The 27,869-nt window shown below is 40.0% G+C and overlaps 1 protein-coding gene across 7 annotated transcripts in view; it reads left to right on the forward strand.

Moving 5' to 3' along the window:
• Positions 1–27,869, forward strand: part of LOC139666039 (voltage-dependent L-type calcium channel subunit beta-4-like) — a 40,334-nt gene that overhangs the window by 11,174 nt on the left and 1,291 nt on the right. Inside the window, exons 1-13 of one of the 7 annotated variants that reach the window (XM_071545120.1) lie at positions 2,677–2,721; positions 6,951–7,028; positions 7,080–7,121; positions 8,156–8,278; positions 9,450–9,577; positions 13,309–13,385; positions 13,938–13,957; positions 17,029–17,109; positions 21,438–21,496; positions 22,476–22,585; positions 23,491–23,642; positions 27,308–27,403; positions 27,669–27,854. In XM_071545120.1, coding sequence (XP_071401221.1) covers positions 2,677–2,721; positions 6,951–7,028; positions 7,080–7,121; positions 8,156–8,278; positions 9,450–9,577; positions 13,309–13,385; positions 13,938–13,957; positions 17,029–17,109; positions 21,438–21,496; positions 22,476–22,585; positions 23,491–23,642; positions 27,308–27,403; positions 27,669–27,854 — 1,197 coding nt within the window. Of the gene's footprint in view, positions 1–2,676; positions 2,722–6,950; positions 7,122–8,155; positions 8,279–9,449; positions 9,578–13,302; positions 13,386–13,937; positions 13,958–17,028; positions 17,110–21,437; positions 21,497–22,475; positions 22,586–23,490; positions 23,643–27,307; positions 27,404–27,668; positions 27,855–27,869 lie in introns of those variants that run through there. The other 6 variants (XM_071545121.1, XM_071545116.1, XM_071545118.1 and 3 more) reach the window with 6 other exon arrangements.

Raw genomic sequence — 27,869 nt, forward strand, 5'->3', positions numbered from 1 at the left:
TTTTTTGGCTTGAGGCTTTGTAGTTTTCAGAGCTGAGATGTGTTGGACACTTGCTCATATCAGGAGCATCTTGAAACTCCAGTGGGTGGGGAGTTTTTGTTCCAAACGGAGTGTGAGCCAGGGAGTGAGTTTTGAAAGCCAGAAATCTCAGCACCTGGACAAGTAATCGTTGAGTCGTTGGTATTGATCAACAACCCAATGAAACCCCCTCGGATATATGATATATTATGGTCATTTTGTGCTAGATTTTGTTTGTGCAAAATGTGAAGGGATTTGGGCTATACTTCATCTTTGCTTAATACATCAAGTATTTTTTATGTCAAAAGATGAGTTTGTTAATGGCGACAGATTTATACTCAACTCACTGACAAATCACTCTCCAATTTACGTGCTTGTTGCATTGAAAGTTGTTATGCACCTATCTGCATCATATACCAATTGAATGTTCATGGATTGCTGTCTTTTCCTATAGTCTTATAAACAGGACTATATATATTAACATATATTATGGTCATTTTGTGCCATAGGGCAGTAGAAATCTTACTTACTGCAAATCAAGTGTAGATTTTTTTAAAGGTCATATATTATAGGAATTCAAATTTTCCTCTATTTATATACATATATAATCAAAGATGTTTAATGGAGACATTTAGATTTTATTTTATTTGAGTGGTTCAATTTAAAGTTATTGTAATCCACCCTTTTTTTTACAGGCAGGTTCAGGCTAAGGCTAGTAAACACATTACAACTGGACTCCTGATTGGATCAGGCCAGTTTGTAGCATTTCAACTGGAAAGCCTCCACTCAGCTGGTTTACCTCATTTGAATTAGAGGAGCCGCTGTTGTCAGCCAATCAGGGTCCAGTATTATGAGGAATTAATTAAATTTAACTAATTCAATTCAACTTTTAACTAAACTAAATTTATTTGCAAAACATCATGAACATGATTCTTATCTGAGTCATAGTTGAAAACAAAATCATGATAAATGATTAAATACATATTTTGTCCAGATGTGGCAATTATACTAGCTAGAATCCTCGAACAGTGCATGTGCTTGGAATTTAGCCACACATATTATGGGAATGCAGGCTAGAGCAGTGGTTCTCAATGTGGGGTCCGGGGACCACCAGGGGTCCTTGAGGGGCTTCCAGGGGGTCCCCAGCAAATTGATGAATTGTTAAACTTCACCATTATTTCAATTACAAGAAGAACACAATTAGAGAATGTAGAAGAATGACTGTTTTGATCATAGTTTCTCTGTTATCTCTCTACCTACAATACAGATAGTCATGGGATTCTGGACAAAATCATATCTAACAATAAAAATATTCTCAGATTTGGGTCCGAGAGACAAAATCTCATCAAATGGGGGTCCGTTGCCCTAATGGGAACTATATTAGGGTCCTTGATATGAAAAAGGTTGAGAATCACTGGGCTAGAGCGTTAAACAAAGGCCTGACCAGCGTGTCCCATTGAGCCACACACCCCTAGCTCTAAAACATGAATGGATGTTTCGTTCTGGATAATTAGAAACGTATTCCCTAAACGGTCCCTTAGGAAATCACTGCCAAAATCATGCCACATGAGCACTCTAGGGAACAGGCTTTATGACTCAGACCCAGTCTACTAAAACGCTGCCGTGTCTGATTTTAGACGATAAACTGTACATCACATGTCAGAGTACAGCACTTTACGCAATACCTGTCATTTCTGAATCTTCATCTGAAAATGAAAGAAACTAGCTTTGTTCTAAATTCACAGGGCAAATATCTAAATCCATCAGACCTCTTTGTATTATTTCAGCACCAGATTTATTTTTTCTCCCCCTTTACTCTCTGGAGAATAAATAGGCAGAGATAGAGTAAGGAGGAGGAGAGGCAACAGAGAGCTAGATACAGACACGGTGGGGGGGGGGGGTGGGGGGGATGGAGGATGCTGCTCCCCCTCCCTCCTTGTCCTCCCTCCTCCCCAAACACACACACACACACACACACACACACACACACCCTCCCCCATCCCCCCCCACCCCCCGCCCCCAAATCAAGGCGAGCGCTCGCCCAAAGCTGAGTGGACGAGCCGGCCAGCCAATCAGCTCCTTGCACATTGGCTCTGTCATCAGACTTGGATATTGAGGAAGGATCCTCTGCTGCTGCTGCTGCTGCCGCTCCCGCTCGCTCACTCGCTGTGTGTGTATATATATATATGTGTGTGTGTGTGTGTGTTTGGAGAGACTGAGGCTGATGAAATGAAAATGCCGGGATCGGGCTACCTCCAGGGAGAGAGCCTCTCCATCCTATAATGTAAGCCGGGACCGGCAGCGCTCCGGGCTCAGGGAAGACGCGGCATCCGTCGAGCAGACAGGGGGGGCCCCTCCGGAAGGAACCAGGGCCTGATCCATCGGGGAGGGGAGAGATATATTTTTTTTTTCCCCCCCTCCTCACTCTTCTTCTTCTTTGCCGTGGAGAGAGGGGATTGTCGTCATCCCGCGCGCGCGCCCCCCCCCCCCCCACCATCCATCCTTTTTTTTTTTTTTTTTTTCTTCTGTGGTGGCTCCCCCCCCTCCTTCTCCTCCTCCTCCTCCTCCTCCTCCTCCTCCTCCGCCTCCGCCTCCGCGCTCATTTTTTTTTTTCCTCCTCCATTCTTCTAGAGGTGCTCGTTGGAATAGCAAACCTCCATGTATGACAATTTGTACCTGCATGGATTTGAAGACTCGGAGGCGGTAAGCGTGTGTGTGTGTGATTCTGCTTTAGAGTTCCCTCGGTGCATCTGTGTGTGTGTGTGTGTGTGTGTGTGTTTATTGATGGAAACGGCTCAGCTCAACACACACACACACACACACACATAAGAGGCCTTTGATGGGTTAGCCAACGGTACAGCGTAGCGTGATCGTGGGCTCTGCTCAGCTGGAGGGGGGGTTGGGTGGGTGGGTGGGTGGCGGCGGTGGTGGGGGGTTGGGGGGTGCACACATTAGGGAGATGGCAGCTGATGTGTGACATTCACACCGTTCTCTCTATATATATGTGTGTGTGTGTGCGGTGTGTGTGGTTCTGTATGTATATGTGTCAATAGATAGCCGAATTTGGCTGCAATCTGGCTACAAGCCTGCGCGAATGGCTGGCGGCAAAGCACACAGGGCCAGGAGGAGCCATTTCAGAGATGGACCTAGCCGTTATTTTGCGAGAGAGCGAGGGAAAGATGTTAATTCCCCATCCCTCCCCCCACCCCCCCCGAGGCCCGTTTTCGCCCGCTTTCCCAGCACTGGCATGGCTAGGAGAAAATCCTCGTCCGTCACGTTATCGCCTTTGTTAAAGGTGCAACTGACCATTTTTCTCTCCCCCCCCCCCCCCCCCCCTTTCCCCCCGCAACGAGCGTGGTGTATATGTTCTGCTGAGGCAGGGAGAAACATGCATCATGATGTCATTAAGTGGATTCTGATGTAGATGAGTCACATGCTGAAGCTACTCCGTCGGATAATAGCTCAGGAACTACAGTATACCCTCAACGCACCCAGCTTCCACACAGAATTCAGCATGAGATGATGTTTATGTTGCCTTCTTATCGCTGGACTGTAGGAATGCTTAGATCGCAAGAAAGGATGTATAGAGATGGAGAGAAAGCGATATTGTGAAATAAAAATAAAACAAATGCTTAGAAATCATACATTACCAGGATAATTGGAATAAGATAGTGTCTAGAATCTGTTGTGTTCAAAATTACATATTTGAGAGATAACATAGGACTAGTCCAGCAGAAATATTTCAGACATTTTTTTTTCCTGTTAGAGTGATATGTCTGTTTATACATGTTATTCTAAAACTTTTGGTCATTCTTGAAAACCCTTAAAAGGCACAATATAATATATAATATAATATGCTTGTTTTCTTAAAACAAGCAACCCTCATTTTAGTGATTGGATGCACACAATCCAATTGAGCAGTGTGCTGAAGTAAGGCCTTTCTATTGCTTGCTTGTGTAAAAAAAAAAAAAAAAAGTGCTTAGCTTTGATGACTAGCTGGTGTGTATTCTTGAAATGAATGATCTTCCTTAATTGAATGATCATTAGCGGCTGGACGTTTAGATTAACACAGCAGAAAGAAGCACTTTGTCCAGTCATGTCCCAGCAAACGTTGCTTACTGACGTCCTCATTGTGTGGCAGGATAAACTAGGCTTGATGCAAAAAATATGTAACTTTATGAAAGGTTTACATTACATTAGTAACTTCTCAATAAATTACATATTTTTGCATCTGAGTCACGGGTGTGCAGCTAACCTTTTTTTTACCTTTATTTCTTGTTTTTCATTGTTCCCATCTATGCTAGTGTGCGTCATCAAGATTCCGGAAGCGTTTTGCCCATTCATTTGTACCACCCAGATTTCACAATAGCTGGGTTCTAGATGGTTCCACTCATTCAACTGATCAGAGAATTTACAGTGCAAGAGTAATGGATAACATAATTGGATTTGCATTTTTAAAATTTAAGAAAAATAAGAAAAAAGCTATTGGTACAAGAGTGTGTACGTAAGCCTTAGCTCAGCTCAGCTACAATTCCCATAGTGCTTTATGCTACGGTGCTGTTTTTGATTGACCGGGCGGCTCTCCTTGATAAAAATGGCTTTGTGCTGGATTGTAACCACCACTCTGGCGTCCACAGTTGTACAGCATTTTACAGATTCCCCAAGAGTGAATGCTTGAAAGAACGATGGATCAGACTCATAAGGTAAAATCATATTTCTTTCAAACAGCCGTGGAACGAGCGAGAGAGCTGATTGGTTGGGAGTTGGCGAGGCTTATGGGTATTGTAGTAGGTGTCATGGAAACGCATATGTGTTTAACGATAAAAAGCTTATTTTTCAACACAGAGGTTGAAACACTGACAATCACTGATGACATAGAAGGGTGGAATCAGAACAATTCGATTCCAGTCCCTGTAACTTTAGCTAAGCATGATTGACTTGTCTGTGCTTTTTACTGTAATTTATCTTCTCTGGTGTTCATACCAGCTAAGAACACATGAAAAAATAGCTGAATATGAGCATCAGTCCAGATCGGAATTTGCCCTTGCTTCATTTTATTATGCTAGGATTTCCAAATACAAGGAACTGCTGGGTATTAGATGTCAACATCCGTCTCCTTACACCTCGCATTTTGGAGTCGTTTCTTGTAGTTGGTTCAGATTACATTGTCACTCCTACTCCTAACAAACCGCAACACAGTTCTGAGGCTCGCATGTTTGGGTTTGTAGGTACTTGTCAAATGTTAGTAACCCGTCATTTCAATTGCTAACTGCTAGCTTCATTCTAGGCCATCCGAGGGTCCTTAAAAATTCTGAAAAGTTCTAGCTTAAAAGTTAAAAGTTAAGTAAACCATAAGAAGATGTGACAAAGGAGTATGGGTTGTAATACGGTGGAAATGGATGTAATATGGTAAAAAGGCATTTGAATAAGGGATGAGATAATAATGAGATGATAATAAAGAATGTTATAAAGAATGAGTTGAATATCATGTAACTAGAAAATACGGAATGGGACAAGATGCTCAAACCACACACTTCTCATTTCTTACTATGTCAGTGCAGAAATATATTATTTTATTATTTTCTTTAAAAATCCTTCTGGAAATAAGGGGTAGAATGAAATAGGAAAATGTGGCACACAACAGCTGATATTTAAATTTGAATGGGGCAGTAGTGTTTTATTTTCTTAAGATAAGATAAGATGAGATAGCACTTTATTGGGGATATTCAGGAACATTAACGTTGCATTACATTGCTTGAACCTCCAGTTGGTCACATTATGCATTTCTAGTCCTAGATTAATACAGAACAGGATTAATACAACATGCCAAACATGTTGGACATCATGTTCCTGAACAATTATGTCCTTTCTCTTATTTTGCCCATTTATAGTTTTAGAACTTTGATCAGCTGTGTTCAGTTGGAAATACATTCTCTTTGACAGAATTTTGTTTTGTTATTTTCGATATTAGTGGTTTTCATTTGAATTCCAGGTAGGAATAACAAACTCTTAAAGTCTTAGAATTGAGATGTATCAACTAAAAGTTTTCCGGTTCAGTCCTTGACACCAGGAGCAGTATGTTTGAGCTGTGAGCTGGCAGCTGGAGGGTGGCTTACATTATACATTGAAATGCCCACCATCACTACCGAAGGGTCCTTGAGCAAGGCATTAAACCATAAACTGCTCCAGGGGGACCTCTGTGACCCCTGAAAAGAAATGCATTTGGAGGTTGTATGTGTGTATGTATTGTATGTGTATCTAAGGGGGATATGCAGGAAGACAAATTTCAATTGTAATATCTTACTTGACAGCATTCTTCCCTTGTTCCACAGTGACAGTAACCTGTATATTACCTCTGTGTGTAGATTAGATTCCATTATTCACCAGGCTCTACTTTACCAGCCAAATAGAATTTTAGATTGAAGACAGAAACTCTACACTACACTGACTGTAGACAAACTGTAGACAAACTATAGATAAACTATAGACAAACTATAGACAAACTATAGAGCAATAGACAAAATGCAGCATTTGACTCGCTAATGCTAATTTCCTAGCCTGGCTGTTCGTTTGACTTATGTGTTTAATGAACCTGCAGTTACTTAGCTGTTATAGACTCAATCAGTGGTTCTCAGCGTGGGGTCCGGGGACCACCAGGGGTCCTTGAGGGGGTTCCAGGGGGTCCCCAGCAAATTGATGAATTACTAAACTTATAACACCATTATTTATTTTATAAGAAGTTAACACAATTAGAGAATGTAGAAGAATGACTATGAAGGACTTTGATTTTTTGGTCTATATTGATAGTCGATAGTCGATATTGCTCAGTTGACGTCCTCTGGATAAATACAGGTTAAAAAAACATGGAATGTGTGTTTGTATCCCAGTTCCTCACTAACAGTAGCCTATATGTGTGACTGTGTGTATTGCAGGGCTCAGCTGATTCCTATACTAGCAGACCATCGGACTCAGATGTCTCTCTGGAGGAGGAGCGGGAGGTGCAGGGCCAGGTCCAGGGCCAGAGCCCGAGCCAGAGTCAGGCCCCGGGACAGAGCCGACAGGAGAGGGAGCAGCAGGCCGCCTTACAGCTGGAGAGAGCCAAGGTAAACCGCCTTGTAGCACTCCACAGCCAAATACACCCGTGACCTGTGGCAAGTTAGGGTGATGAAAGTGCCGTATCCTTCTTATGAACTAGAATACATTTATTTTGTATGCATTTTATTAAAACTAAAGACTGTTTTCATGTAACTTACAGCATTAGATACACTACATACTATATCAGTGGTTCTCAGCGTGGGGTCCGGGGACCACCAGGGGTCCTTGAGGGTATTCCAGGTGGCCTCCAGCAAATTGATGAATTGTTAAACTTCACCATTATTTCATTAAAAAGAAGTTAACACAATTAGAGAATGTAGAAGAATGACTGTTTTGATCATAGTTTCTCTGTTATCTCTCTACCTACAATACAGATAGTCATGGAATTCTGGACAAAATCATATCTAACAATAAAGATATTCTCAAATTTGGGTCCAAGAGACAAAATCTCATCAAATGGGGGTCTGTGGCTCTAATGTGGACAAAATTAGGGTCCTTGATATGAAAAAGATTGAGAAACACTGTACTATATTATATACCAGTGGTTCTCAACGTGGGGTCCGGGGACCACCAGGGGTCCTTGAGGGAGTTCCAGGGGGTCCCCAGCAAATTGATGAATTGTTAAACTTCACCATTATTTCATTTACAAGAACTTAACACAGTTACAGAATGTAGAAGAATGACTGTTTTGATCATAGTTTCACTGTTATCTCTCTACCTACAATACAGATAGTCATGGAATTCTGGACAAAATCATATCTAATAATAAAAATATTCTCAGATTTGGGTTTGAGAGACAAAATCTTATCAAATGGGGGTCTGTGGCCCTAATGTGGACTAAATTAGGGGTCCTTGATATGAAAAAGGTTGAAAACCACTGTTATATACAATCAACTTATACCATATAGATTTACACCAGCTTATAAAGGTGGGCAAACTCTATACTCCAGGTGGGTAACATAAAAAAGGAGGGCACAGAAATATTTGGGTGGGGTTCACCCTCTACTACCCCACTGAATGTAAGTGTCTCTACCACCTCCAGACTAAAGCCGTCGCATTTGCAGTGAAGACCAACGTCAGCTACTGCGGAGCATTGGATGAGGATGTGCCAGTGCCAGCCACAGCCATCTCCTTTGATGCCAAGGATTTCCTCCACATAAAAGAGGTACATGTGTATTTAATCAACACTTATACAGGCACTGTACACCGCTACATAAATGTTTTTGTGACAGAAATCCAGCACAAACTGTGAAACATGAATTTACAGTTGTGATCAGACAATTCACTGCAGGGTTTCCCATTTAATAACAGTAAAATTAATAAAAGTATAATAAATGTAATAATTTGTTTTGGTACTCTTTATCACCAACTGATATAACACAATAGTGATTCAACAGAAAGGGGTGTAGTGTAGGTCTTTCCTGGGCAGAATCCTCTGGAAGTGGAAGCGATGCGTTTAAGTTTCCGCTTTGTTTGCCGTAAATAGAAGAAGAACTGGCTGCATGATAATCAGATGGGGGGATAATAGTCAGCTAATGTTTGCATTCTCACGTTAACTAATGTTAGCCTCATTAGCTTACATTAGAGTGAGAAACTTAAGTGCCTGAAAAAATATGAGATACTGGGTTAAATGAAATAACCAAAGCAAACTGTCAACCTGTGGGAAACACTGCATTACGAAATTAAAAAAAACAAACAACTGTTGATCTTGACAGCTTCACAGTCTCTAATTACAAGAGAAAATCTATCATTTAGATTAAACAACATCATTCAAACTAGAGCTGCAACGATTAATCGATTAATCGCCAACTATTTTGTTAATCGATTAATCGGTTTGAGTAATTTTTTAAGAAAAATAAGTCAAAATTCTGTGATTCCAGCTTCTTAAATGTGAATATTTTCTGGTTTCTTTCCTCCTCTATGACAGTAAACTGAATATCTTTGGGTTGTGGACAAAACAAGACATTTGAGGACGTCATCTTGGGCTTTGGGAAACACTGATCCACATTTTTCACCATTTTCTGACATTTTATAGACAAAACAACTAATCGATTAATCGAGAAAATAATCGACAGATTAATCGACAATGAAAATAATCGTTTGTTGCAGCCCTAATTCAAACTAAGACTGATAATATGGCACCCTAGACTTCAGTAACTACTGACACCATCTGAACTCAGGACACTAGTGTTTTGATGCCGATGTGGTAATTTCCAGACTTGGTTCATAGAGTGCAAACAATTCCAAGTAGTGCAAAAATGCCAAAAAAAGCTAGTTTTTGTTCCAGTTCTGATAACAGCTCTCTGTTTTTTTTTTTCACCTGGTTACACCTACAGAAGTTCAACAATGACTGGTGGATCGGTCGGTTAGTGAAGGAGGGCTGCGAGATCGGCTTCATCCCCAGCCCTCTGAAGCTGGAGAACATCCGGCTCCAGCAAGAGCAAAAGAGAGGACGAGTCCAAGGGTAAGACACCGAAAAACAAAACCACGTACATCCCGATCGCCAAAACAACTGGTCCTCCACAAAAATTCAGCTATAAAGAAATAATAAAGCCTGAACACTGTATTCAGCTACTGGACGGAGTTGGAAATTCACACCAGCCAAATCTTTTCTTTCTTGTAAAGCTTGTGGTATACTTACAAATTTTGACAACTTTGTATGGACAAATGGAAGTGATGCTTTGGCTTCAGACTCTACAGTGTGAACAGGCTTACTGGCCGAACTACTCAAAGTCTTCACTTCCCAGCCTCCACTGCATGATGCACTGCAATTGGTCTAAAATATCACATGATTGGTCGTGTTGCCTTGTAGAAAGGTGTCTCCATTTTCCCTTTCCAGTTATTTGCCTTTGTTTCCATCCCTCTTCTCTGGTCAACTCTTCTTTAGAGGTCTGGCTTGCTGGGCTTGTTATGACTGATTCAAACGGCATCTAAATCCTCAGATCACCTCAGCCACCTTTGTTGCTCTTTCACTGCAGCCGTTGTTGTTGTTCTGCGTTTCTGTTACCACTATTTCCACTAATCCTAAATTACGGTTACCTCTTTACTCTCCACTGGTGTGGCGTGTAGTTAACAAACAATAGTTTGACTTTGTTGTTTGTATACTGCTGCAGCCTTCAGTTTACTCTACTAGCCCCTTAGTAAGTGACCAGCCATTTTGGAGAGTCTTTTCTTGGTCAGTTTAACTTTAAAATAGTAAAAGTATCTGCTGAGTATTTGTCGACATTACATCTTTACGCCTTTGATGCCGAATATAATGTGCAGGCTCTATTTTTCTTCATAAGACACAATCAGCCTCGCCCAGTCCGTGCGTGCCCATACCTCTCCTGCCCCGACTTGGGTCAATTTGATATGGAGGTTAAACATTCTTTAATCAGACAGGATGGATTTTAGTGTACAGTAATTCCTTGGCAAGAAGCAAATGGGCTCTTGGAGTTAATGACTTCAGTTTCTTTCCCGGCTACAGTGCCATTGCAGTATACACATTTTTTGAGGTCATCCACTGGGTTCCTTTGTGCCAGGCCAATTCAGTTAATCACTGAAAAATATCATACGTATATGATGGACTTTGAATTATATGTTGACCCAGGTCTGCTCTTGACTCACCTTATTTGCAGTTATTCCATCTAACTCTTCTCTTCATGCAGAATGTAGCAATGAAACTGTTTCAATAGTTGTCATTAGTAATCCCTTCAGCCTCCTCCCTGCCTTGTCTGCGTAATAAGTCTTGAAGTTCCTGTCATCCAGGGTTTGTGCCTCACATGCATTTCTTCAAGACTTGCATGGAGTTGGCCACTGAGTTTAATGATAATTTTACTAGATTGGAGCGCTTAGTAGATTGACTCCTAGAACCTGAGGCCCTTACTCATCAAGCCTCTCAGACAGGGAGAGCCAATTTAACCCCATTAACCAAGGCTACATTTGCACTCTAACAGGAAAAGTCTGAACAATAACCCTATAACTCTTCTAGAGATGTTTCCTACCAGGAAAAATGTAATGGAACTACCCTTCAAGTCGGAATTCCAAGTAGGAAATTTGGGCATGATTTGTCAGCCCAGAGTTTTCTAAGATGCAGTTATTTGATGTAACTTTAACATGGCGACATACACTATGAATACTGTAGTGAATAATTTAACATATACATTGGAAATGTTAAGTTGCACTTACAGCGTTACGTTACAATGCTAATGTTCTATCCTAACTAGCTAGCTAACGTTGCTTAAAGGAATAGTTCACCCAGAAATGAAAATTCTGACATCATCTACTCCCCCTCATGCCAAATGAAACACAGGTGAAATTTGTTAGTCCATATAACACACAGGGAAGCTGCCAGCACAACTTGGTAGCAGCCTTCTCCAAAACAACTGAAGTCAATGGGGACCTGTTCTTTAGAGTTCCAAAACAAAAACAGCCAAACAATCACACTGTGAATAGAAAGACCTATACACCATTATTTGTTGCAAATCAATCAGCTGTAGTTAAGGTTTGCACTAAATGATGGTGTAAATATACTGTAGGTCTTTTTGGAACTCTGAAGAACTGGTCCCCACTGACTTCAGTTGTTTTGGAGAAGGCTGCTATGGAGTTGTGCTGCAACCTCCCTGTGTGTTATATGGACAAACTTCACCTGTGTTTCAACTGGCATGAGGGGGAGGAGATGATGACAGAATTTTCATTTTTGGGTGAACTATTCCTTTAATATAATTTACGTAACATTAACTGTTGCATGGGTAACAGGATTTTACATTGGGCAAAGAAAATCTTGTGGGCATCCATGTTTCTCCTCAACCTGATCTCATAAAAAGTTGTGAAATGAGCACAAACTCTGAAAGGCAGATTACATGCTGTGTACACGAATCATGCGAAAATTATGTTCCTCCACCTTGAATTGGATTCTGTGTCAACAGCTTTTTCGGCTAAAGGTTAGCTAGTGGTTAAGTTTAGGCAAGTAAAACCACTTGGGTTAAGGGTTGGGTTAAGGTTGTGGTTAGGCAACTAAAACAACTTGGTTAAGGTTAGGGAAAAGTTTTGGGCAGGGTTAAATAAGATAAACTCCAGTCGTTGGCATTGAAGGTGAACACATACACCCATCCGCCTACCTGACCATAACGCCCTTACTTCCCACTGCGCTACTTCAATGTGACACTACTTCCTGTCTATAGTCATGTAACAGTTTTGTGCTGGGAACATGGAATTTGAGCACTTTACGTGCCACCAACACATCATTTTGTGTTAACAAATCGTGTTCATCTGACCTTTTCATTGCATGCTGCCATGCTGCTCCCATCACTTCTTGGCCACATGGGGTTTGAAATCACATTTTCTCTTCCTGTGTAAAGCCAGCCCAGGTCTCAATCATAAATACCCATGGCTACCAGTCTCTCCTTATGTCTGCTAGCAATACAAAGTTAGCATTTCTTACCATTTAATAGCCTTTTGAAACACCCATGTGTAAAGGCCAACATGGGTAATGTTGTGACGTGCTAGCAAACATAAAAAATAGATTTTTAGATTTTGTTTACTGACAATCTTAAAATATGTGATTTAATGCCGTGTTCACGTAATATCAGAAGAAGTGGACGAATGGAATGACATGTCGTTGCTACAAATTGGAAGCGTTCGCGTGTTTAACTTGTTGGAAAGCCCACATCCAAAATCATTTTTACTTTATTTAAAATCAACCATGAATGAACGGCAACAGATATCGCTCACTTTTCGTAAGTAGAATGGATTGTATTACTGTGAATATAATTTTTGATAATAATTGATAATCTTGACTTTCATTTCCTTGGACTGCCAACATCGGTGGATTCACTGCCATGTTTCCTGCCTGTGTTGACACTTCTATCTCTGCAATTTGAATAAAATTCCCACATAGCCTACTTGTAATTACCGTTTAGACGCTGGTGTGAACGGGTTTTCCAATCAGTCGCTCAAATTTACGGTCGATCCGACATGACGTGAACGCGGCATACATTTTTTTACCGTCTTTCCAGCTTAACCCCACCTTTTTGAATTATCCATTACATCCTGTTGATCAGCACTTCTCAGCCTTTTTTGAATCAGATCAAGTTTTGCACCTTTGCTCTGTATAAGAGTACGATTTTGCTAATTTTTTAACACCCTTTCTGCCATTTTCCACATTAATGCGGTGGTGTGTTTCTGTCTTTCTTTATCCCCTCTTGTCTTTTCCAGTAAGTCTGGAGGGAACTCTTCTTCCAGTGTAGAGGATGAGGTCTCTGCCTCTATCCGACCCCTCATATCCTCGGCAGGTGAGCGCATCGGACAGGGGGGAGAGGGGCGCTTACTAGCTGGCCGCTAGCTTAGAGCCACGCCTCCTCGACCACGCCGTCGTAGAAAGAAAGAGAGACCCGCTTTTAACGCCTTCCCGTGTCTCTGCATAGAGCATAAGTTGACCAATCGCTGCGTAGAATGATTGCTCCTTAGAGTTGTTGGTACATTTTCCCATGATCCTCCTCTTCCTCCAGTTGAGGACTGCAGGCGCTCTGAGACTGGGGCTTACCACAGTGTGAACCCAACGACAAGACTATGAACCCCCCCTGAACTGCACTCATGTGACTTGTGTGAATATGACCTTAGGACAATAGAAATCTTTTTTTTTTTCTTTTTTTTTCTATGAATGATAACATGCCTAGACGATCTGTTCATATCATGCCGGTTATGTCCTTGATAGGTTTCATTTGCTAAGAATTATGATCAAAAGTTGCTTAACTGAAGCATGTTGGAATGTTTCCTGAGATATTCTGGTGACTTTTTTCCCCCAACAGCAGTCACTGACGACTGTCTTCTCTCCCCTCCTACAGGAAAGCAGAAACAGAAAGTGGTAAGTTGGTGACGGTAATACCCAGTCATTTACCATGCACTAGACTCTTGTTGCTGCCATCAGAAAATAACAGCGCTGAAACGTCGGGGGTTCCAGAAGTCAATTTCCCTTTCATTTTTCGTTAGCCATTGTGAGACGACTAAATATGTTCCTGCAGAAGCCATCAGCCAATCTGATTTTAAAGGATAAGGCCGGTGGTTTTTAACGCATTGCTTTCTATGACAATAACAAAATCAGCAATGAATTCGTTTTGCCAACAAGTCTCGTCCATGTAGCCGATGCCCAATGAAGCCATGTCCCAGCAGCCGTAGAACTCCATTGTATTAAAAGCAGGGTTCCTACGCAGGTCTGGAAAGTCTGGAAAAGTATTAAAAATGAATTTGATCATTTCCAGGTCTTGAATAGTTTGGGGATTTGAAAAAAAATGTCTGGAAAAGTATGGAAAATGTTGCGGTTCGGGTCCGATACACACATAATTCTAGCTTTTATGTTGTTGTAGAGCCACTTTGAGTCCACAGTTTTTGTTGATGTGAAGAATAATGTTCAGATAGAGGGACGCTCTTATTACCCAGCCGCTGTCAGCATGCATTATATCAAATACCCACCAAAATCAAATCCAGTTAAGAACATAGGGTCTGGGAAAAATATGGAATTTTAAAATGGAAACTGTGTAGGAACCCTGCCAATCATCTCACATATTGTGATATTTGTCGCTGAGAAGAACAATCTTCATCTATACAGTGATATGACCTAGTTAGCAGGGGCAAGATGTCTATCTGCGTAAATCATATTGAACACCAGACAAAATCTTCAAAACAAATCAAGGTCTGGAAAAAGTATGGAATTTTTTAATTGAAAATGTGTAGGAACCCTGTAAAAAACCGATTGCTCTGCAGCATATTTCATCATCACGATGCACCGGGCCGGCCGACTTTTTCCTCAAACAACTTAATAAGCCGACCGTAAACACGTTTTCTATCTCAGGAAAGTAGTTCCGTAGCCTCGAAAATAGTCCCTGGCGTAATGAAGAATTTGTTCCCATTTGAATTTGATTTGGTAATAACTACAACAGCCTGACATGGTAACAGTTAGCGATTTTTAAAATGTAAACTATGTCTTTGTGAGCTGTATTTCAAGGTTTTTAGCTTACAATTGGAGCCAATGACTTCTGGGTTGACGGCTAAAAAGGGAACGTGGGAAGTCGGAAAGTAACGGGAGTAGAAAAAAACGCATTGTTGATTTTGTTATTTTCATAGGATTTGTTGACGATAAGAAATGTATTTAAAAACACCGGCCGTATCCTTTAACTTTATTGTTAAGAATTCAGAGACTTTGCTGTTACCATAAGAACGTTATCTGCTCTAAAGTTTGTTAAAATATTGTTAGCGATCGCCACTGGTCCACCATGGTTTTGTTGTCAGACATGATATTTTTTTAGGGCTACAAATCAGTAATCCCTATTATATTATATACTACTATTCTATTTTTTAGTATCACTAATGAAAATGAGGGAAATTGATGACCTCAAACAAATGTTCAATGGGAAATGGATGATATCACTCGCAACACTCTATGAGATGAGCAGTTCATTCCCTCTTAAAAACGTTATGTATGCTTGCCTTTTTTAGTTTGCCATATATATTTTTTCTAAATCTATTGTTCTGACCTTGTGATTCAGCCGGTTGCTTTGGTTCAAAGCTTAAAACTCTTTATATTGGTATTTATATCGGTATTTTCTGAAATGTTTATGGAGAAATGAATGGAAAATTGCCTTCCCGGAACCAAGGCCACTGAAAAAGGTAGTGGGCATATTTCAGCACACCCACATGCCACATTCTATGGTGCACAATAATTCAGTCCTACTGAAGTATGCAATACCAAACCTTTACCATGCCTGTGATGCCAAAATACTGTAGTATTGAATGTCTTAAATGCAACAATTAACACTTGATACATGAAAGCAGCTTGTGCTAGTAGCACTGATCAGAGTTCTTACTGGTCCTAGAACTTCTGGAATATCATGGAATTTTTAGAGGTTGTAAAGTCAGGGAATTTGACTGCGTGTGCTTGGGGAAGTCAGTCAATATCAGGGACTTTTAGGAATATAGGAATATGTATTTTGTAACTTGTTTCACGTGTTCAGTGTATTAGATGGTGGTTTTCAGCCCATTTGTAGTGGAAACCAGAAAAACAACATAAACAAACCGGTCAGGAAGAACATTTTTACATCATAGAGGCACTCCAACATAATTATGGAGGGTCATGAAAAACTCTAAAACTTTTGGTTCCTATACTTAGGCTTCTATACCTACTGCTCCAACCATCCAGTATCCAATCAAGTATTTTTTGGTTCTAGTATTACCACTCTGGCATGGTACAGTATTGTGATACTACTTGATATTGTGATATTTGGTCTGGTATAGTATTGCAGGGTAAAACTGTGGTTTCATAACAACTCTACCACATCCACGTCGCCATCCATCTCCATTCATGCTTTGTAGCAACTGCTAAAACAATAACTACATGATGATTTAATAATTGGTCAAATGTAATAGAATGCCCCTCTAATTGGGTTGAAAATGTAACAAAACCTGTTAAAGTAATCAATTGCCAGATAATGTATTAATATCTTTGGACTGATATTGGAACAATAAAAAAAAAGTTGCACACCCTATATTGCAATAATTGCCAGTTACTGCAATAATGGATTACAGTATCAGGAAAAAAATAGCAACCTCAGTCAAGATGTTCCTACATTTTGCACTAATTAAGTACATTAACAGTTTCATTTTTCCATTTTGTGACATTTTATTACATTTTGACAAGTTATTACATGATCCGACAGTTGCTTCAACATGGCAACATACCAACCTCCCATTAAACATACCTGATTTCTATCAGTCAGTGTTGTAATTAATGTAAGTTTGACTGATTCTGCAGTCCATTACAGCCATCCTGTCTCACTAGGCATTTTTTGGTTTAATGCTTAACATTGCTGCTGTAGATCTAAGTTATATTGGGATATTATTGATGAGTCCACTGTTGCTGATTGAACATCTTCCTGTTAACAGACGGAGCACATCCCCCCATACGATGTGGTTCCCTCCATGAGGCCCGTGGTGCTGGTGGGACCCTCACTCAAGGGTTATGAGGTAAGCCATCATACCTCGGTCAGATATGTCACTTTAAAGTAATAATCTGCAACATTTTTCTATTAGTGAATGTCCGTTTTGCTACAGTCTTATCACTGACTGAGAGCTGTGGTTCAGAGTCAGTGAATGACACCAACCCTCAATATTAATCCAATTCATTCTCATTACAAATACCGACCCGTGATCAGTTGTTCGACTTTTGAATTTACAAAAAGAATGACTGCAATGTTGTTTGACTGTAATATAATTGTTCCTTGGTTGGGAAGCAAATTTCCTGCCTTGTTGTCTGAACCAAGATTATTATAGTTTTGCATTTTTCATTAGTTTTTATTTTTATTTCGTTTTGACTTTTTGTTTTCAATTTCAGTTTAGTTTTAATTAGTTTTTAAAGCGGGTTTGCTAGTTTAGTTTAGTTTTTATTTTTTGAAAATGCTTAGTTTTAGTTTAGTTTTTATTAGTTTCAGTGTTAGTTTTAGTCTTTTTTTGTAATATGGGGTATTTGTCAGGGGCGAGATTCAAAAATTCAAAATACTAGGCTTATGTATGAAATAAATTGACAAAGACGAAAACTAAAGACATTTTCTCTATAATTTTAGTTTATTTTAGTTAGTTTTGTAAACACACAATACAGTTTCAGTTAGTTATCGTTTTTTTGTAAAGCCTCGTTTTTATTTTTATTTCAGTTAACGAAAATGTTTTTTCACACCTAGTTTTCGTTATTTCGTTAGTTTTCGTTAACAATAATGACCTTGGTCTGAACCCTCCAAACAAGATGTTATCCTGGATCTTGTGTTAGTAGGTCCAAAACACATGTAATCTATCTTGAACCAAAACACATGTAGACTTTAAATTTTCATATAAATATGCATTTTGCTACTCTCTATCACTCAACAGTATCTCACTATCTGATTGAATAGTGATTCAACCTATAGCCAGTTCATGAAAGCTTTTCCATTTGCTGTTCTCACTCGGTGTCAGGAAGGACTTTCCTGGGAAAATCCTCTGTCATGCAGGAATTTATGTGTCGTACATTTCCAGTTTGTTTGGAATAAATAGAGGAAGACCTGAGTAGTTAGCATGAGCAGTGATAGCCACCATGGCTGAACAGACAAAGAAAACAGCGCCACCTACAGGAACTCAACCTGCATCAACAGAAAATCCAAAGACATCACAGTACTGGCCAAACTGTTTGATTGACAAGTGACAGCAATGACTGCTTAGCACCTAAGACCTGTGTCATACCGGATACATAATACGTTATGACATATTCTGATGGCATTATATGCTTATAATAATCATATAATGCCTTATGTGTCACCAAATGTCCTACTAGAAGTTCTGCTACTTTGCAGAAATTTTACTTGAGTAGAAGTAAAGGTACTGGTGTAAAACTCGAGTAGCTCATTCAAATGTGCTCAATTAATTCATACTCAAGGTTACCAAATTATTTAAAAAAACAGAGCTTGTTACATGTGCTCTTTCCCATACTATGCAAAAAGGGGACAGAGTTAAAACTAGGTTCTTTAAATCGTAAAGGAAAAACATCAGTCCCCTAAGCCTTTGCCTCTGTCACCCAAAATAGGTTGCTGTTGGCACAGTTAATTGCGAGTGTGTAGTCGCCCACATAAAATGCAGATTGAAGCCAGAATAACGAGAAGATAAAGAGGTCAGTTGAAAATATGGTGGGTAATTGACAGGTTTTGGCTTTATTATGGAGAGCATGAATCCTCCCACAACTGCCTTATCACTTCCATTACTGTTTACTCTATAAATGCGCTGTATACACTGAAAGTACAAAACATTAGGGACACTTTACTCTTTTCATAAAGTACACAGATCAGGTGAATCCAGGTAAAAGCCATTATCCATTTTTGATTTTCTTCATTAAATCTATAGCAATCACAAAGGAGGAGATGTGGGTAAAGAGAAGGAGACGAGTTAGAGAAGGATTTCTAAGCTTTGAGACTATTGAGATGTGTATTTTGCAAGGGGGGGAGGGGCTGCAACTCAATATCAGGAAGATGTCCCTAATATTTTGGGCTGATTATCAAAACCAAGAACGCCAAGTCGTTACTTGTGTCCTTGTGGAGAACGTTCTTCCCAAGTTGTCTTGGGGAGAACGTTCTTCTCATGAAAGTAAGCACAGAGAAGCTTCCTCGCAATTTGAGATGGACTGTGTGCTTCACGTGATTAATTAAAGACACACAGCTGTTAATTTCCCCAGCTGTTAACTGTCTCTGTACTGTAGACTACTGCGCTGCTCGCCGTTGTCGCAATGAATCTTGGGGCTTTCAATTCGTTCTCAACGGTCAAGTCACCATCCGATGCGTCCTCGATATTTTGAGGTTGGCAGGGAAACTTCCGGGGTTTCTATCCGTCCTCCGTCCTGTCGTTAGATATTACGTAAAACGCGCCACGGAGGGCACAAGAACGCGTATTGATAATCAGCCTCAATGTATCTTGCAGATGTTGTCATAGACAATGCTGAGCATTCTAAAATTACTATTTTGAAATTCACGTCATTATTCAATCTGATTTAAAAAAAAAATACTCAATAACATTAGCCTACTACATTGATGTTTGTTTTGCTAGTAACAACCAGGTAAACAAACCAATAATACTATAGCTGGATTGATATCTAAGCTACTACCATGGATAAATTTGAGCATTTAAAGTTACAGTTAGTTAATTTAGTTAGTTTAATTTATTTTCCTACGCATGCTTGTACAGGTTGATGCAATTTAAGATCTCCAGTTTCTGATGCAATGCTAAAGGAGAGCTGACAAAATATGTACTCGGTAATGGATGCAATGTAAAATGTACTGGAGTATAATACATCAGTCAAAACGAACTTAAGTAAAAGAAAAATTACTGACTTCAAAAAATACTCAAAGCACAAGTCCACAAAAAAAAGCTACTCGGTTCCAGTAAGAAGAGATTTGCGATTCATTGCTTCCACCCTTGGTCACGTGTTCACCATCCACTCTCCCTTGAGGGTTGATGACCTCACATCCATCCTGTTGGTTCGGATAAGGCATCATGCATCATGATGGTTGTTTCTGTGATATAAGAAATGCCATCTGTCGCTTTCTTCTGGATCGGGCTGATGGCTGGATTTGATTCAGCTGAAAATTTGCTCACTTGAGCTGTCTACACTGATATGGAAAAATGTGAAGTCGATATTTTTGACCAGCATATACCACTTCACCAGTGGGATATGGTGGTCAAAAACTCCATCTCTATTCTCCACCGCACTAGTCCTTGACTGTATTCTCTTTAATGTTTGACCGATTCAGTTTTTCCACCAGAATTTTCTTTTTGGCAGGGTGGAAAACCCTCTGAAACAGCATTTAGGCCATGGGACACTAAACTCTCAATTGAAACCCAGGATATTAATGATAATAATCATGTATTTTAAAATTTGGTGTGGAAGTCACACTATATACTGTATGTCACTGAGGTTGATTTGTCAATATGTTCTGTATTAATGTGTGGAAACCCAGGATACTACTACTACTACTACTAATACTTCTACTGCTACTACCAACAATAATAATAATAATAATAATAATAATAATAATGATAAAACATTCACGTGTACTTGTGTGGAATCTGATCAAATTGTCTCAATAAAATCAATTCAGGTTAAGACCTTCCCATAGACAACCAGTCTACTATTCTACAATAAATATGTAATCAATCAAACTGCATCATATCCATCAAATCAGACCACACTGGACCAGATCCCATTTATAATAAGAAAACAATATTCGCCTTATATATGAGGAAACTGATACATTGGTCTACACTTGGTCCTCATTCAAACTCTCTCCTCATGGCGGAAGCACAGTCACTCTCTTCATCCCCCACTGTGTTCTGTTGCCGCGGTAACAACCTTCTGGGTGCAAATGTGTCAGCACCAGAAGTAGAGCAAGGTTTGAAATTACTGTGTGTGTGAATGTGTGTGTGTGTGTGGATGTGTGCAGACTATTCCTTAACCTGCTGATCTGCTGATCACCATGATGCATGAGCTCAAATAGGGATCAACTGATATGGGTTTTTGAAGGCAGATATCTTTTTTGAATTGAACTGAACTGACTATATTGAATTGAATTGAATTGAGTTTTGTTTTAAATTGTTTTAAATACATTTAAAACAATGAATTGAACAGTAAAATAACTAGAAATGAACAACAATAATAGCAGTAAAACATAAAAAATGAAAAAGTAGCAGCTGGACACATAAATGACATAAAAGCAAGTCTATCACACTACATACAGTAGGCCTTCCTTCTGTACCATGCTAACACCTTATCTTGTCCTATACAGGTGACAGACATGATGCAGAAAGCGCTGTTTGACTTCCTCAAGCACAGATTTGACGGCAGGTAAGACGCATGTGACAGTTAATTGTCCCCCATGATGAAATCGAGAGGGGACTATAGATTGATTTCTGTTCGTTAGATTGTTTATTCGGTAGTTTTCCACGTGTGGTATCTCAGCCACCACTGATTTGTGGTGACAAAACTTGGAGGGATGATGCATCTCACCGCTGCATTTCAGCATTTTCAGAATTATGCTGATTGGCCTAAAGGGGGCTTTACAATTACAGGTCAAACTTAAAATGTTTCAAAAACCAGTCATATCTCCCACCCCACAAGAAATTTGGTGCACATCGTTACTCTACACATTTGCATCCCGGACCATCAATGGATTTCCCACCAGTTTTTCCACTAGATTCTTGAACCCTGTTCTGGATTTACTTGGTCTTCCCTCCGCACTTGTACATAGAAAGTTAGGGCTGGGCAATCATTCAATATGGTTGTTTATTCTCTTCCAATAGAATAATATTGTGAATAGATTTTGATAGGAAGGCCTGCACCAATGTTGAAAACCTGTGTAAATATTGCGCAAAAATAAAAGTCGTCCATAGCTTCTACCCGCATTGTTTTGTGAAATTGGGACCTAAATATCTTTCCATCAGTTCAAAGCAGCTTTCAAAGCTGTTTCAACATACTCTATATTCACCCATTCAAAACCTATAGCAAAATCCTGAAAAAAAAAAAAAATTGTCATTGTCAGTCTGCAAATAAGAATGCTTAATTCTCAATTCTTGAAAGTTGACTGTTGATTTGGAATGTGCCTTACTTGTGTGGTTGGGTGGCGGTTCTCTTTGGTTCATGACTTGTAGGTTTTTAGTATTTTATTTTTTTGTTTTTTCTGTGTCAAATTTTTATCTTTTAGAACTGTTTTTTTATGTGGGTTCTGCTGTCACCTGAATTTCCCTCTTAGAAAATAAAGATGGTCTAAATTTACTTGGTTTCAACAGACTGTTGAACATGTTTTTTGTCTCTTTCCTTTTTGCAGGATATCTATCACGCGAGTCACAGCAGATATATCATTAGCCAAAAGGTCTGTTCTGAACAACCCCAGTAAGAGGGCCATCATCGAAAGATCCAACACCCGGTCCAGCTTAGGTAAGAAACTCCACATACTCCACTGTGGTCAGTGCATTTTCAATTCAGTCACTTCAAAATGTAAAAACTGCTATTTACCTGTTAATGACAGAGTGTCCATTCTCAATCATTTCCTCATATCATACGTTTTGTTTGTTTGTGATGTTGAATGAAATGTACTTCCTGAATTAAATGAAAGCAAATTAGCCAAAACCTACTCCCAAAAGTAAAACTGCCTGTCGATGCGTCTAAGTATAGCATTACCTACCTTACAGTAATTTGTAACTTTAAATTTTGTTATCATCTCTTTATCCATATGTGCAAGTATTTCTTTTGTCCTAATATAGTCTTACTGTCCATTTCCTGACACCACTTTGCAAAATGTCAACACAAATCAGGAGACACTTGTTACTGCTGGAACCATCCTTAGCAATCTGTTAGCAACTTAGCCACAAATAATACACTAGTTTGCTCTCCAGTGAAATCACAACGGGAATTATGTCGTCTCTGTTATTTCTGCCTCTCGCAAACAAGGAAACATGGTAAATGAGATTTTAAAGGCTGGCTTTTGGGGTATTTGGTTAGGTATTTTGCTCAAGTAATATGAATATGTTTAGAAATATGCAGGTGATTTGAATTAACTATTCTGTTCTCTGGACTACAGGTAACAAAAGAAGCTTAGTGTTAGGGTTAGTTGCCTAAACCTAACCTGAACTGTAACCTTAACCAAAGTTACTATAGTTGCCTTGACTTAACCGTCATCAACATTTCAAAATAGTGCATCTAATTACTGCTATTGTCAAATAATCCTATCATGGTAGAGGAACATAATCTTCTCATTGTTTGTGTCCACAACACGTAGCCTGCATTTCAGAGTTTGTGCTCATTTCACAAAATATGACTTGTGTTGTGTCTTGTCTCATCAGCCGAAGTGCAAAGTGAGATTGAGAGGATCTTTGAGTTGGCCCGCTCCCTCCAGCTGGTGGTCCTGGATGCCGACACCATCAACCACCCGGCCCAACTCCTCAAGACCTCCCTGGCCCCCATCATCGTCCATGTTAAAGTCTCCTCGCCAAAGGTATGCTGGGAGGGTAATGCACATGCAAGCCATACAGGGCAAAGGCATCATAAAGCAATAAGATCAACTTACAAGAAGATCAATAGCAGTTTCAACAAGGGTTTGAAATGGATTTTTGAAGGCTGATACTGATTTTTTTTTTTAATTGAAGCTGTTTATAGCTGATATTTTCATGACAAATAAATCTAAGTATTCAGTGTTTCCTCCAGAATTGTATTCTTGTCAGGGTGGAAAGGTTCTGAAACAGCATTTAGACCATGGGACAATAAAACTCTCCATTGAAAAACAGAATAATTAATATCTTATTAGAATCAGTTCAGGTTTAGGGCTTTCCATAGACGACCAGGGTAGTATTGATCAATTCTACAATAAAAATGGAATTAAGCTGCATCATATCAATAATATTAGAGATGGCTTACAGTGACCAGTCTGATTTTTAATTAAAGGCCAATATTGACCCCATATATCCACAAATCGATATATCAGTTTGTGGAAATTGTAGAAAATCCTATATGCTTCTTCTGTGGTCTTGAACAGTCTAATCATTACTTATGAACATGAACAACTTGATGACAGGGAATGTGTCTAATGGGTACGGACACAATTTCTGGTTTTGAACTGACAACAATACCATAGAATAAGGAATTTTATATATTTTTGGGGTTCACAAAATCATTCTCCCATTATTATAGCAACTCCACACTTAAAGGCATACACCAAGTTTTCCTAACCTTAACCGTTAAGTGATGAGAACATAGACACCAAAATCATCCACGTGTCCATGGTAGATCATTGAATCTGGTGCTCCATACAAACACTTTAGCATACACTATGTTGAGTGATATTAGGCTCCTTGCTAACACTTTAGCATACACTATGTTGAGTGATATTAGGCTCCTTGCTAACACTTTAGCATACACTATGTTGAGTGATATTAGGCTCCTTGCTAACACTTTAGCATACACTATGTTGAGTGATACTAGGCTCCTTGCTAACACTTTAGCATACACTATGTTGAGTGATAGTACATGGTACACCTCCAAAGGGAGGCACCCAGGGTGCCGAACCTCATCCCGACCATGTCACACTCAGCTGCAAACCATTCTAGTGCAGGACGACTTCATCCGCAAACAGTACAGATGCCATCCTGATGTCATCAAACCCGACACTAGCCAGACCTTGGCTGCGCCCTGATATCCTGTCCATGAATATCACAGTCAGGAAGGGACGAGGCACATCCTTGTCAGAGTCTGATGGTCACCTTGAACAAGCTTGACATAATGCCAAGAATGCGAACACAGCTCTCACTCTGACGACTTGCACCAGTGACCCAGGCACCCCATAGTCTTGCAGTACCTCCCACAGGGTACCTCAGGGAATGTAAACTCAAGGTCGTAAGCCTATTTCAAATCCACAGAACACATGTACACCGGATTATCAAGTTCCCATGTCCCCTGATTATCTGTGAGAGCATAAAAAGCTGGTTCACTGTTCCTTGACCAGGACGGAATCCACATTGTTCCTCCTGAATCTGATGTTCTGCAATTTGCCGGAGTCTCCTTTCCAACACTTTTGGATTCTTGGAGACAGTTGGTGGGGTGCTGGAGAAGGCTCCAACTACTGACTTCATAGTCTTAATGGGAGACTTGAATGCTCACATTGGCACCAACTAGGATACCTGGAGGGGCGTGTTTGGAGGAATGGCCTCCCTGATCTGAACCCAAATGGTGTGTCGTTATTGGGATTATGTGCTAGCTAGTGGGGACCCATGGATGATTTTTGTGTCTATGTCCTCATCACTTACTATTACAGCTAAATTGAACAACGGAATAATCTACGAAAAGCCTAATGACTTTGAGTCTTACTTAACTTAAACTTAACTTTAACTTAACTTAACTCTGTTTAAAGATTCCTTAAATTGAGTGATGTCCCTTTAACATAATTTCTGTCCTGTTGAATCAGCCAAGATGCAGACCTTTACAGATGTGTTCGAGGACCTTCAATGCTTGTAAGCAATAAGAATAATTATATTCTTCAAACCTTACAAAGGAAGGTGATTTCACTGACACTCATTTCTCCTCCCACCGAAACTCCCACAAACTTCAACAGGGATGCCAGGCCAGCTCAGTTCGTTTTAGTGGGGTACACGGACTCGTCAGCTGGTCTCGGACAGCTGATCTGTAAACAGGTGTGAAGTTGTTTGAAAAGGGCACACTGATCTCGTCACGCTTGGACAAAACAAAAATTAAGCTAAAAAATTAAGCATATCATGATCTCCACAGCTTACCGTCCCACAGAATCATCCTGTTGATGAAAACAAACCACATGAACACCTAGACAACACCTAATGATCTGTATCTTAGGTTGGCATTCTCCCTTCACTTGTGTAGCAGCCCAGCAGAAGCACGATGTTGTCTCAGAAACTGGCATGAAATACTGTTCTTTCGAGTCGACATATGTTTTGAAGTATCTGCACCAAGTAATCTGCACCATGACACCTCTGCATGGAAGAGCGTGTGTATGTCTGCTGCACTATTTTCCTGTACACTTGGATTATTTTCCTTTATTTAACCAGGAAAGTTGACTAAGACCTGATTCTTATTTACAGCAATGGCCTCAGGGAGTATTTGCTGGGGTAGACACAAATTGGCACACTCACAAACAGCAGCCTACCAATATTGCCACAGATTTGTAAAGATGTGTCTTGATTGAAAGGGTGCGTTCATTTAAGGGTTCCTGGTCGTACCAACCTGGTGACGTTTTTGCTGGTTTTACACCCTTTTGGACCCTCTGGAGGTCAACCTGCCTGTTGTGATACAGCTGTGAAAGTCAGCCAACAACCAAAACAGAAAGACACAATCTGACCAGTAAAACCAACCCATAACCAAAAGCAGAAAGCTTTACTCTGACAGTAGAACCAGCCCACAACCAAAACAGAAAGTCACATTCAGACCAGTAAGCACTCCAATGGGCAAATATTTCAATGTATCAGTTCATGTACATTTCCTTTTCTCTTGACAAGATAGGTTTCTCTCCCCAAGAGCTCGTAACAAAGCTACGGAAGCGTAATGCATTCAATTGAGAAAAAAAAATTTGCCCTGTTTTTCTGAATTAACGAGCTAATTATCTCAGAATTCTGAGAAAAGTTTTCATGGGAAAAAAAATTCTGCTCTGTTTTTCTGAATTAACGAGATACCTCAAAATCCCAATGTTTCAAACCGAAAGCAAAATAAAACTGGATTAAACTAAACAGGACATGTTTGCTTCCATGAAATCAAGCTCTCAAGTAGGAATGAGAGCTTCTCTTGGGATTTTGAGATGTATCATTAATTCAGAAAAACAGAGCAGAATAATTTTTTTTTCCATGAAAACTTTTCTCAGAATTCTGAGATAATTATCTCATTAATTCAGAAAAACAGCAGAATTTTTTTTCTCAAGTGAATGCATTACGCTTCCATACAAAGCCATTAACTATGCTAGATAAAATTAAACTAGATTCCTCTTCTCACTCCATCTGTCAGAGGCCGGATATTTAGAAACCCTTTCCAGTGTCTGTCATGTGACCAGGAGAGTACCAGGTACCCTTAAACGAGTGCACCCAAAGCTATGATTCTTTTGGTCCTGTGTAAGTAGAGCGCAATGTAACTTCATACCCTGTAATCCAGGTTCTGCAAAGGCTGGTCAAGTCCAGAGGGAAGTCCCAAAGCAAACACCTGAATGTCCAGCTTGTGGCAGCTGACAAACTGGCTCAGTGTCCACCGGTGAGTGGTCATTCTCATATATTCACCAATGGCTTGTTGGTGAACACTCGTCCAACACTCCTCCATGGCTTCCTGAAGCCCCAGACTACAAAATTGCCAAAGGAATAAAATAACTAATAATAAAAGAACTGTTTTTCCTATGCTGTATTCTATTATTATTTTGCTGCTGTAATGACTGAATTTCTGCACAGGGATTATAAAAGTTTCATCTCATCGTATTAGCTTTATCTCATCTTATACCTCTCCATCCGTCTGCGGCTAACAGGAGATGTTTGACATCATCTTGGATGAGAACCAACTTGAGGACGCCTGCGAGCACCTAGCCGAGTACCTTGAGGCCTATTGGAAGGCCACCCACACCTCACTGGCCACACCCCTCAACCCTCTGCTGGGACGCAACCTGGGCCCCACCGCCCTCACTCCGTACCCCACCACCATCTCTGGACTGCAGGTACACTTTAATGTT

The sequence above is a fragment of the Centroberyx affinis genome, unplaced genomic scaffold, assembly GCF_046629955.1.
Source record: "Centroberyx affinis isolate AG114_WGS23_722 - 3 ecotype Tasmania unplaced genomic scaffold, CSIRO-AGI_Caff_v1 ptg004772l_1, whole genome shotgun sequence".
Taxonomy (NCBI): domain Eukaryota; kingdom Metazoa; phylum Chordata; class Actinopteri; order Beryciformes; family Berycidae; genus Centroberyx; species Centroberyx affinis.